Source organism: Volvox carteri (genome assembly GCF_000143455.1).
Source record: "Volvox carteri f. nagariensis unplaced genomic scaffold VOLCAscaffold_18, whole genome shotgun sequence".
NCBI classification, from domain to species: Eukaryota; Viridiplantae; Chlorophyta; class Chlorophyceae; order Chlamydomonadales; family Volvocaceae; genus Volvox; species Volvox carteri.
In genome coordinates, this window is record NW_003307561.1 from 1928595 (window position 1) to 1940705 (window position 12111).

The 12111-nt window shown below is 53.4% G+C and overlaps 2 protein-coding genes across 2 annotated transcripts; one reads left to right on the forward strand and one right to left on the reverse strand.

Annotated features, from left to right (window-relative positions):
• Positions 1–2087: 2087 nt before the first annotated feature.
• On the reverse strand, positions 2088–3905 carry VOLCADRAFT_90905 (uncharacterized protein; the record flags this gene model as incomplete). The annotated part of the gene is made up of 4 exons (XM_002950437.1): positions 2088–2681; positions 2750–2976; positions 3165–3281; positions 3866–3905. The coding sequence occupies 4 exons, from the start codon at positions 3903–3905 to the stop codon at positions 2088–2090; spliced, it is 978 nt and encodes a 325-aa protein (XP_002950483.1).
• A 526-nt stretch (positions 3906–4431) lies between these two features.
• On the forward strand, positions 4432–6662 carry VOLCADRAFT_90906 (uncharacterized protein; the record flags this gene model as incomplete). Its single annotated transcript, XM_002950313.1, has 2 exons — positions 4432–4438; positions 5995–6662. 2 exons carry the CDS (start codon positions 4432–4434, stop codon positions 6660–6662), a joined length of 675 nt encoding a protein of 224 aa, XP_002950359.1.
• Positions 6663–12111: the final 5449 nt, after the last annotated feature.

Consider the following 12111-nt stretch of genomic DNA (forward strand, 5'->3'; position numbering starts at 1 on the left):
AATAGGACTCAACGGGGGTCTGGCGCTTTGCTGGTCTTAACAGGTTATGAGCCCAGAACAGGTTATGAGCCCAGAACAGGTTATGAGCCCAGAATGGCGCATTGCGTCGCCGGATCGATACCCACTGGCTGTTGCCCAGAGAATGGGAGACCGGGATGAGGCATGGGAAGGCCCGTAGCGAGAGAGTGTCGCTCACGGGATGGTGTGGAAATGACCGACACTCATATACCAGTGAATGGTAGCCACAATAATAGGACCCAACGCGGGTCCGGCGCTTTGCTGGTCTTACTTCACCACGTTTGAATTCTTACGTCCAGCCTTATGCATTACTTCAAAATCGTAGGCTTGAAGCTTGAGCGCATATCGAGCCAGCTTTCCCAGAAGATCTCAAGCGTGCCGTGCGCAAAGTCCAAAGACCCGCCGTGCGCAAAGACCAAACCGTCATCAAATTCGTGATGAGTAAGTACAAAATGAGTGCCGTACAAGTAGGGATGAAAGTGTTTGATTGCCCATAAGGCAGTGTAGGCCTCTCCATCTGCCGCGCTGTAATTCAGCTGTGAGCCAGTCATAGCCTTACTAGCAAACTGAACGGTGTATTCCTTTGTTGTCCTGCTGGGCCAGGCATGCAGCGACGGCAGAACGGCACCAGTCGACTTGGACCAAGAACGCGTCAGAAATCAGGTGCGCGGAGAACAGGCTTCCGTAGCAAAGTATTACGTAGCTCTTGAAAAGCGTCTTCTTCTCTTGGACCCCAACACCAGGATGTCCCCTGCTTAAGTAGCGCATACAATGGCTGTGCAATCAAGCCGAAGCCAGGGATACGTTCCCGGTAGTAATCAACAGCTCCCAGCCAAGCTCGTACTTCGCGAACATTGGATGGAGACGGAAGTTCTGCAATTTGCATGACGTTGGCGGGGTTAGGTCCCACGACACCACGTACTCCGTCAAGAAGATGACCAAGAAAAACCACGCGTTGATGGCCAAACGTGCACTTCTTAGCTGCGATCTTGAGACCAGCCATTCGGTCGCGCACTTAATGAAGATGTCGTACATGATCTTGTATTGTTGGGCTGAAGATAAGGATATCATCCAGATAGACTGTTAAGAATATGAAGGCAAGGAGACTGGTCGCGATATAAGGGTTACAGTCTGTGGGTTAGTGGTGAACGGCAAGAAGACTTTAGGAGATTGGGGCTACCGATGCATATCCGGTAGCTAAGTGATAGACATTAGGGCACCGTCTGGACGGCGCAGTGAGATCACGGAATGTACGTGCAGTTAGATCGCGGAATGTACGAGTTTTCCGCTAGCGCCGGTATTTAGGGCGGTGACTGCGCCTATTAGTTTATCTCACAACGATCGGTATTCCTACCAGGAATCTCCTCAAGTCCTGCCGAACGCTAACAATACTCTTTACATTACTTGTAACAGTTTATCGTGCTAAATATCTTCGCCACCGGCAATCCTTCCGGAATAACAATTAGCGTTAGCTGTCACCGTCGCCAATTCTTCAATACCGTAGGCTACGCTAAAGCCATAAAAACAATCCATGCACGTGTAAAGCGAGCAACAACAGCTCCACATAAAACCTGCACACATCACGGTGCATCTTTTACCTAATTCAACTTTACGATTAGAAACAAAGTCCAAAGCCCTACAAATGAACCACAACCCAAAACCTCAACAATCAGCAGTCGATATCTACACCCACGCACGAAAACCACAAATAATAACACGACCAAGTCAAGATGCACATGCACGTACTCGATTAGAGGCATCTGGTGTCACTGGGATATTGATACACATGTCTGGGTTTTCGTACAACCCCGCAATACCCTTACTAGCCATATCACACACGCGCACATACATACATAGCTCTCCCTGCATCGTCATGGGCCCCAGTACTACTACCGCCCATGCCGCCCCGCTAGCCTCGCGGTCCAGCAGCTACCAGCAGGCCACCAGGATCGGTGCAAGCAAAAGCATAATCAGCTACCGGAGTGCCGTACAAACAGTAAATCCCTAACAACCAACGGTAGAACCCTTATTACCGTTCTGCTCACTTCTTGGGGGCCGGCGGCGGCGCCTTATTCGTTAATGGAGGTGATGGGGGAGATGGAAGCGGCTGCTTGCCCGCCGGTGCCGGTGGCGGGGGACGCACTGGCGGCTGGTTGCTTGGACGCCGGGGGGGGCGAAAGCGGCTGCATCTTTGACGGCTGGGTCGACGGCGGGGGCGAGACCGGCTGCTTGCTTGACGGCTGGGTCGACGGGGGGGGCGAAAGCGGCTGTTTGTTTGACGGCAGTGTCGACGGGGGGGGCGAAACCGGCTGCTTGTTTGACGGCTGGGTCGACGGCGGCGGCGAAATCGGCTGCATCTTTGACGGCTGGGTCGACGGCAGGGGCGAAACCGGCTGCTTGCTTGACGGCTGGGTCGACGGGGGGGGCGAAAGCGGCTGCTTGTTTGACGGCAGTGTCGACGGGGGGGGGGCGAAACCGGCTGCTTGTTTGACGGCTGGGTCGACGGGGGGGGCGAAATCGGCTGCTTGTTTGACGGCAGTGTCGACGGGGGGGGCGAAACCGGCTGCTTGTTTGACGGCTGGGTCGACGGGGGGGGCGAAATCGGCTGCTTCTTTGACGGCTGGGTCGACGGCGGGGGGCGAAACCGGCTGCTTGCTTGACGGCTGGGTCGACGGGGGGGGCGAAAGCGGCTGCTTGTTTGACGGCTGGGTCGACGGGGGGGGGGCGAAACCGGCTGCTTGCTTGACGGCTGGGTCGACGGGGGGGGCGAAAGCGGCTGCTTCTTTGACGGCTGGGTCGACGGCGGGGGCGAAACCGGCTGCTTGCTTGACGGCTGGGTCGACGGCGGCGGCGAAATCGGCTGCTTATTTGATGGCAGGTTTGACGGCGGCGGCGAAAGCGGCTGCTTGTTTGACGGCAGCGGCGGCTTGCTGCTTGTTACGTTTGCAGCCAGGGCACCTGTGCAGAGGGATGCGATCCCCAAAGACACGTTCAATGCCAGCACCGCTACTAGACGACCTGACGAAGCTCCAAGTCGATTTCCTAAGGCCGTCAGCATATCTACGTCGCCACACAAAGATGCTGCTCCACAAAACATTGTTCCCCGGAGGTGCACGTACATGATTATGAAACTGAGATTGCCTCACCTTCTTGGCACAGAAACGCGAGGACCAGCAACAAGGCAGGCGGCTGGCAGAGGTTAAGGCCTGGCTTCTGCTCCCGGCGCGTCCCGGCGCGTCCGGGTTCAAATTCCGCCTGCCGACCTCTCGGGGTGTTTGAGAGGTGATGAAATGGGAGGTGGCCCATCTTGTGGACGGTGTAGGACGTGATAAAATCAACTTGCGAGCTGACCAGGAACTAAGTTGACGCGCCGTTGATCCGCTAGATTTGGTTGGATGCTGATGGTGAGTTGTGTTGGAAATGACCGACACTCATATACCAGTGAATGGTAGCCACAATAATAGGACCCAACGGGGGTCCGGCGCTTTGCTGGTCTTAACAGGTTATGAGCCCCGAATGGCGCATTGCGCTGCCGAGAGGTCGCCGGATCGATACCCACTGGCTGTTGCCCAGAGAATGGGAGACCGGGATGAGGCACGGGAAGGCCCGGAGCGAGAGAGTGTCGCTCACGGGGGGGTGTTGGAAATGACCGACACTCATATACCAGTGAATGGTAGCCACAGTAATAGGACCCAACGGGGGTCCGGCGCTTTGCTGGTCTTAACAAGTTGCCAAACTCAAAGAGTACACTCTGAAGTCGGGTGGGGTGAATGGCTTAGGGTGCCCCTCTAGCAGGGGAGAGCATGGAACTGCCTCGGGAAGGAGGCCACTGGTGAAGCTTAACCACCCTGTAACAACATCAACAAGAGGAGGCGTACGGTTGCCATTTTATCCGTGATATGTAACAAGGAAATGTATGTAACGAAACAAACCACTTGGCTTCAAACCCAACGTTCCAGGCGGAGGAGATGCTTCCACAACACTTCGGGAGCCAAAAGTTATACTAGTGAGTGAAAACTTGTGTACGGAACTGCCCACTACAGGCATCGTACACAAATTGCGAACCAGGATGGCTGGTTTAATGGTTTAATGCTGCGCATATGGAGGTGCCGACTTGGTTTAGAAGTGGCGTCTACGAATCGGTTAGCGGCGGTGTTTTTAAAGGAACAGCAGCAGCTTACTAAACTGTCCTTTGTCAGGTCGCCACGGTTTCGGTTTCGCCGCTGGAAAACCTTCGTCTGTGCGTTCAAAGTAAGGGAGATGTTGCAATATTGCATGTAGGTCCTATGTTTTAGTTCCAAGTGTAAATAATGAACAAGTCATGAGGGTGAGGGTGAGCCTCGGCTTTGGAGTCATGTGTGCCAGTCCGGCAGAAGTTTAAAGGGTTTAGGGCTTTATCAGAGCCGCAGTCCCATGGCAGGTGAGGTTTTGGTGAGATTATATATGGGCACGTTACACGCCGTGCTTGTACGAAAGATCGCGCTTAACAATTCAGTGTTTGCGCCATTTGCTTGTTTGGCCGATATAGGATTGGTTGCTAGCTCTTACTTGCGCAAACAGCGAGCGCTTGCTGGAACGAAGGGCGGCAAGGCACTGCATATCGTGATATCAGCGCAATGCGGCTGTCTGTGTGCAATTTGATAAGCTAAATAGACACTTTCAGAGAGGAGGCTACAAGTCTTTGCCAGCCTCCTAGCACAGAGGCCGAAGACCACTTTGGCAAAGACTCGGTGCAAAGATAGGGTGCTCGGTCCATATCTGGACGTACACGTGAAACTTCACCCGAATGAAACCCCAGTGCTGCTTTTTATGAAGCCGTGCCAAGTCTCAACGCAGCTCTAAGGCAAATCACTCATGACTGTACCCTTAAATGTCTAGCAATGAACATAACCAGCCTGCAGGTCTGCTGCATGCTTTTGGGTGCCTGGGAGCTCAGGGCCTGTTCAAGGGTCCACTTCAAGCGCCGACCCTCACCTGAAACGAACGGTCAACATTGCCTACGACCTCTAGGCCGTCTTCATTAACGACGCTAATCGCTTCAGTGAAGTTTAATATCTTCTTTCATGGCCTTCCACGTTTTAGGAGCTTCGGGTCCGAATATTTTGCAGCGTTTGATCCGGTCAGAAACAGTCCGATTCCTCGTTGACTTTCGGGCGTGAGCTTCCTAGCAGTATCCATGGCATTAAAGTACTATGATATGGTTAACATGTAGGTCCCCTGTAAGATTCTAGCGGCTTTGGCATAAACAGTCCATTTTTGGCTGGAGGAATGAACTCGTACGGTCGGAACATTATTTATTCTTAATTTTCAGGACCGCGAACAATTTTTTATTCCGAATTCGGAATTGTTAAGACCAGCAAAGCGCCGGACCCCCGTTGGGTCCTATTACTGTGGCTACCATTCACTGGTATATGAGTGTCGGTCATTTCCAACACCCCCCCGTGAGCGCCAGAGCACAACCAAGAAGCAACCAGACCCCTGGCCCCGCTTGGCAAGCGACACTTGGATAGGTCAGCTCGTCTGACATCTGAGCACCAGATAAGATACCTGCAGTACAACACGCACGGCAACACCGTCGCCGTCACGCTGTCAATCCATGTTAAGCAGGTTACGCGGAGCCACCTGCTTCTGAAAGCACCGATACTGATGATGACCCCGGAATGATCTGTTCGGTCTGTCTACGAGGGCGGCCGACGTCCACTCTTCTGCTCTGCGATGAGCCTTCCTGCTGTCTGGGCTGGCACACTACGTGTCTAGATCCATCATTGTCTGTACCGGCTAGGCCATGGTTTAGCCCACTTCATAATAGCAACCCAGCTCAACATTCTACAAAGCGTCACCTGTCTACTGGCCCTGGTGATACGCCAGCCAAGGGGGTGCAATTTTCCCTATCCCTGCCCGCCCTGGACAAACCCTGTCCTGCTGATCAATGACTGGCTGGAGGTCCAGCCATCATTCACCCCCGGGCCACCTCAGGTCGCCCTATGGCCGACCGTATTCCTACTCAGGGATTGACCCCGTCACCTACTCCTTTTCACGGTGTTTTCAGCAAAGAGCTTACAATGGCGGCTGAACGCAGCACCGGTACCGTCCTGAATCCAACACTACCGTCAAAGGAACCGGCGGAGGTATGTGTAGAAGACTATGCGGCTCTGCAGCACCGACGTTCACAACTAGAGCTGGTGGCTGATCAAGTTGCGGAAAACCTGAAAAACGCTCAAAGTCGAGAGCAGCGAGACTATGCTAAACGACACGGTAACCCTATGTTGCGGCCCGTCAATAAGGAGGAGGCAGACCCACTGGTCACACTGATTGCTCAAACGGATCGCGCAACTGGTGGGCCAGTTTCGTTGGAACCCCAGCCAGCGGCCGCACAGAAACGTAAAAGTCCTATCAAGGTGGATAATGCAAGTTCGCTGGAGCACGCACCTGACCTGGCGGAAAACACCAAGGTGTACCGATGGACTCGGCATTCACACAAGCTCGGGACCGACAGGGAGGGCCCATTTTTCTTCAAGTACTGGAATGCCCTCAGTACTCTGGCGCTGGTTGAGACTGCTGATGGCCAGCCATTCACAGTCCCTGTAAAACAACTGTTCGTCCCTTCGGAGATTCGGAGCATTAAGGAAATAAAGCAGCCCTGAGAGTAGCAGTCGGACCTGCATGTGTTAAGAATATGAAGGCAAGGAGACTGGTCGTGATATATGGGTTACTAATTTGTATTTGTAATGTTACAGAGTGGGAAGCTTCTGGGCCGCTTTATCACATTGTCAGTTCTAGATCATTTATCACCTTATAGCACCATCCACCACTACCACACTGTACTTCGCCATACGAACTGTAAGTCCAAGGCGGCGGATCCAGCCTTCAGGGACCCCTCCTCATCCATTCACCCGAACACCCGAAGAGACGGAGGGTTCGGCAATCGCCACCAATCCAGCGTGCGAATCTGGTCCATCAACTGTGACCTCAACTCCACATCTCAGCAGCTAGCCATAATCTCGCGCTCCCGACTAATTCGGGGGTCTCCCCAGGAATCGAACCCAGGACCTTAAACCGCTAATTGCAGTAGTGTCAACCCAGACCAGACCAGACCAGACCAGACCAGACCAGACCAGACCAGACCAGACCAGACCAGACCAGACCAGACCAGACCAGACCAGACCAGACCAGACCAGACCAGACCAGATATGGGTTACAGTCTGTGGGTTAGTGGTGAACGGCAAGAAGACTTTAGGAGATACCTGTTAATGAATACCGATCCATCCTAAGATGAGATACCAAGACTTGCATAACTTGTGTCTTATATACCAGTACCAATGGAAGTATCGTACAGTCGCCCACCATCTATCCTGGACACGAGGACACGTCCTAGATACGCGGCCGAGAGACCCTAGGCAAGGTCGAGGCAGGGCCGAGGCTGTTAAGAATATGAAGGCAAGGAGACTGGTCGCGATATAAGGGTTACAGTCTGTGGGTTAATGGTGAACGGCAAGAAGACTTTAGGAGATTCCTATGAAGGAATACCGATCCATCCGAAGATGAGATAGAAAGACATGCACCACTTTGGTCTTATGTACCGATACCAACGGAAGTATCGTACAGTCGTCCACCATCCCTGGACCTGAGGACACGTCCGAGATACGCGGCCGAGAGACCCGAGGCAAGGTCGAGGCAGCCCAGAGACCCGAGGCAAGGTCGAGGCAGGGCCGAGGCATGGTCGAGGCAAGTCGGAGGCATACCCTATCACGGCGGATTCATCGCCTATCTACCACCTATTTATGTTGGGATAGGACCGCCCTTCAACATGGCCATATGCCGGGACAAAACGATCAATGCATACGAAATGTCAGGCCGCCAACAACAACGCACGCAAGGTAGCTCTCTGTCAAGAGTTCAACCGTTTCAAGATGGTCGACGGCGAGCCGCTACCCAAGTACTTTGCACGTGCGCGGTAATTACAGTCAGACTTGTTGGGAGTGGGGCACGTTATCAGCGACTCGGAGCTGGCGTACACAGTGCTGGTTGGTCTACCCAGCCGCTTTAACGTGGTAACGACGTCCCTGCTGGTGCGTGACGGCGATTTGGACATGGCGAGCGTCACCTCCAAGCTTTTGGCTATCGAGGTGGCAAGCGGTGGGTCTAGTAGGCCTACCGAGTCGGCAGCTTTTGCTTCTGTCGGCGGTCTCACGTTTGGCGCCTCTGGTTCTGGTCTTAGGAATCACGGCGCGGCCAGCAGCAGTTCTGGCGGTCCCCCCAAACATTTGTTTTGTCACTATTGCAAAAAGCCCGGGCACGATATTAAGGACTGCAGGAAGTTGAAGGCACTAAAGCAGTTGTCCATTTCTGGCAGTGGACAAGGTAAGGGTGATGGTGGCAGCAGAGTTAGCGGCAGCAAGCCTGGGCCCGGTGGGCCTGGAAAGGGATCAGGATTCCCGCGGCAGGTTGCGTTCACAGCGTACAATGGTGAGCGTCCGCAGGGGTGGTTCCAGGATTCAGCCGCCACTCACCACATAACGTATGACCGCTCAGAACTTCTCAGCGTGCGGTTGTTGGAGCCATGGGAGTAGGGTTGGCAAAAATACTATATTTATTTACCCCAATAGTAATGTAGTACTATGATACTATTACTAGGCAGGTACACGCTCCCTGTAGAAGGGGGGTGTACGACCAACCGTTGTACCTGAACGTTACACCGTTGGAAAGGTCTTCTTTTGTTCTTTCTAAATATCTACTTAGGCTATATAAAACCCTAAAACCTTTATCTACTCAGATCGCTGTGGTCATCCAGATCACTTTTTGTTAGTTCAGTGCCCGGTAGGTGGACCCCAAACCCCATGTCTCAAGGCGTGTTATGGCACATAAAGACATAATCACAGATAGAAGACCCAGTGTTGACAAGACAACACACGGACGCCATACTAGTGAAGACTTGCCCCGCGAGAGTCGCGGGAATCACTGGGAGGAGGGTCTGGCCATCAATGCCGCGCCGGCGCTTGGAGAGGGCCTGCTGATCCGCCGTGCTGGGGCCCGCTGCAGCAGAGCTGGTTCCACTCTGTTGCTGTTGCTGGCTGAGTGACGCTGCACGCTGTTTGATAGCCTTGCAAGCACCTTGCTTGATCTGGTGCGCGTTGGTAAAGGATGGGTTCGCGGCGCTGAGCGGCTCATCACAGAACAAGCAGACTAGCAGACTACCCCACTACTAGCAGACTACCCCACCACTCCACATCGAAGTTGTCCCAAAGACAACCCGTCTACAGGGTTACGTAGCTTGTTAAAAAGCTTGTTCCGAGAACGGAGAACTTCAGGGGGGACGTCTGGACCAGGATGCAAGCCTCTGATCGCCTTGTCATTCTTTATACTGGATTCCTTTGATTCATCAATAACTACGTAGCACAGCCCGAAGACGCGGCTATAGCCCTTCAAAATACAGCTTGACTGCAGATCTCGACTTGGTCCAACTAATACTGGACACTATCCAACCCAAATCTAGTACTATCTGTTGAGGAAACGGTCCTCTCCCAACTCGTGTGGTTGTCAACCAGGGGATTTGACCCCGGGTCTGCGCCTGACTAATGGGGAAGGCTTACCCCAGAACCTTATGGGCTACCGATGCATATCCGGTAGCTAAGTGATAGACATTAGGGCACCGTCAGGACGGCGCAGTGAGATCGCGGAATGTACGTGCAGTTAGATCGTGGAATGTACGAGTTTTCCGCTAGCGCCGGTATTTAGGGCGGTGACTGCGCTTATTTGTTTATCTCACTACGATCGGTATTCCTCATAGGAGATTCCTGCCGAACGCTAATAATACTCTTTACATTACTTGTAACAGTTTATCGTGCTAAATATCTTCGCCACCGGCAATCCTTCCGGAATAACAATCAGCAACAACGGCAGGCGGCTGGCAGAAGTTAAGGCCTGGCTTCTGCTCCCGTCGCGTCCCGGCGCGTCCGGGTTCAAATCCGCCTGCCGACCTCTCGGGGTGTTTGAGAGGTGATGAAATGGGAGGTGGCCCCCCATCTTGTGGACGGTGTAGGACGTGATAAAATCAACTCGCGAGCTGACCAGGAACTAAGTTGACGCGCCGTTGATCCGCTAGATTTGGTTGGATGCTGGTGGTGAGTTGCCAAACTCAAAGAGTACACTCTGAAGTCGGATGGGGTGAATGGCTTAGGGTGCCCCTCTAGCAGGGGAGAGCAGGGAACTGCCTCGGGAAGGAGGCCACTGGTGAAGCTTAACCACCCTGTAACAACATCAACAATCAGCGTTAGCCGTCACCGTCGCCAATTCTTCAATAGGTTATGAGCCCCGAGTAGCGCCGACAGCTATCGTCCGATTGTTATTTCTATCCCTTATCGACAATGGTCAAGGATAAGCTTGATGAGCAGCTGGACCTCTACAACTACTCCACCTGGCAAATCAGGTTTAGCGTGATGTGCATGGAGCTTGGGCTTGAGCAATCCCTGCTCGCCGAGCCGTGCAACGAGGAGCAGATTCGACAATCACGGAAGGTCATCAATCTGCTCATCAAGAACGTCAAGGATCATCATTTGCCGATGGTTACCGGTGCTGCCAACGCGAAGAAGGCCTGGGACGCCTTGGGATCTATGTTTGCTGCCAACAACAACGCCCGCAAGGTGTCTCTACGTCAAGAATTCAGCCGTTTTAAGATGGTCGACGGCGAACCTCTTCCGATGTACTTTGCGCGTGCAAGGCAGCTGCAAACAGATTTATTGGGAGTCGGCCACGTAGTTAACGATTCCGAGCTGGCGTACACCGTCCTAATTGGTCTACCCAGTCGGTACAGCGTGGTGACGACTACATTACTAATGCGCGACGGCGATTTGGACATGGCGAGCGTCACAGCAAAGCTTCTCTCTATTGAGACGGCTAACGGTGGGTCGGGCAAGCCTACCGAGTCGGCAGCCTTCGCGGATGTCGGCGGTTCGACGTTCGGCGCTTCTACTTCTGGTTATGGTAGCCGGGGGCCGGCTAACAACAGCTCGGGACACAGTCGGAAACAGCTCATCTGCTACTACTGTAATAAACCTGGGCACGTGGTAAAGGACTGCAGGCAGCTTAAAGCGCTGAAGCAGTCGTCAAATTCTGGCTATAAGGGAGGGTACAACCACAGTGGTAACGGAGGTAGTGGCAGCGGAGCTAGCGGCAGCAAGCCAGGATCCGGTGGATCAGCTAGGGGGCCAGGAGTTCCGCGGCAGGTAGCATTCGTGGCATACAACAGCAATCGTCCGACGGAATGGTTTCTGGACTCAGCCGCCACTCACCACATAACGTATGACCGCTCAGAACTTTTCAACGTGCGGTTGTTGGAGTCATGGGAGCGCTTCAACATCATGGGCATCAAGGGACAGTCTCTTCGGCCGACTGAAGTTGGCACGCTTACAATTCGGTCTAACGTCAACGATAAACAGGCCATTACTTTTAAGAAGGTCTACGTAGACGAGGAGGCCACCGCCAAAATCCTATCGGTCCGCATCATTGATGATCGTGGAGGCAGTGTGGTCTTCGGCGGCGGACAGGTGAAAGTATACGTACAGAACCACTTGGTGCTGACTGGAAAGCGGGATGGGGACTTGTATCCCGTCTGCTACAGCAGTGGAGGTACGGGAGCTCTGAAGTGTGAAGACAACAGGATACCTTCTGGTGGTGATGCAGTGTGTGCTGCCGTGGGTATCGGAGCTGAACGTGCAGCACTTTGGCACCGAAGGTATGGCCACTTAGGATACAGCAACCTTGAGGCGCTGCTGCGTCATGATATGGTAACTGGGTTCGATGTTGACCGACACAGCATACAATCAGCCAGCGCGTGTGTGTGTGAGACTTGCGTCTTTGCAAAGCATACACGTGGTCCTTTTCCGTTATCTGGGCATAAGGCAGCGCAGCCTCTCGCGCTCATTCACATGGATGTGTGTGGACCTATGCCTGAACCTTCACCTAGTGGTTCGCGTTATGTGACAACTCTGCTTGACGACCATACTGGTCTTTCAGCTGTTGCGTTTACAGCGACCAAGGAGGAGGTCTACCAGAAGATGGTGGTAATGATAGCGGAACTGGAGCGCGCTACTGGCA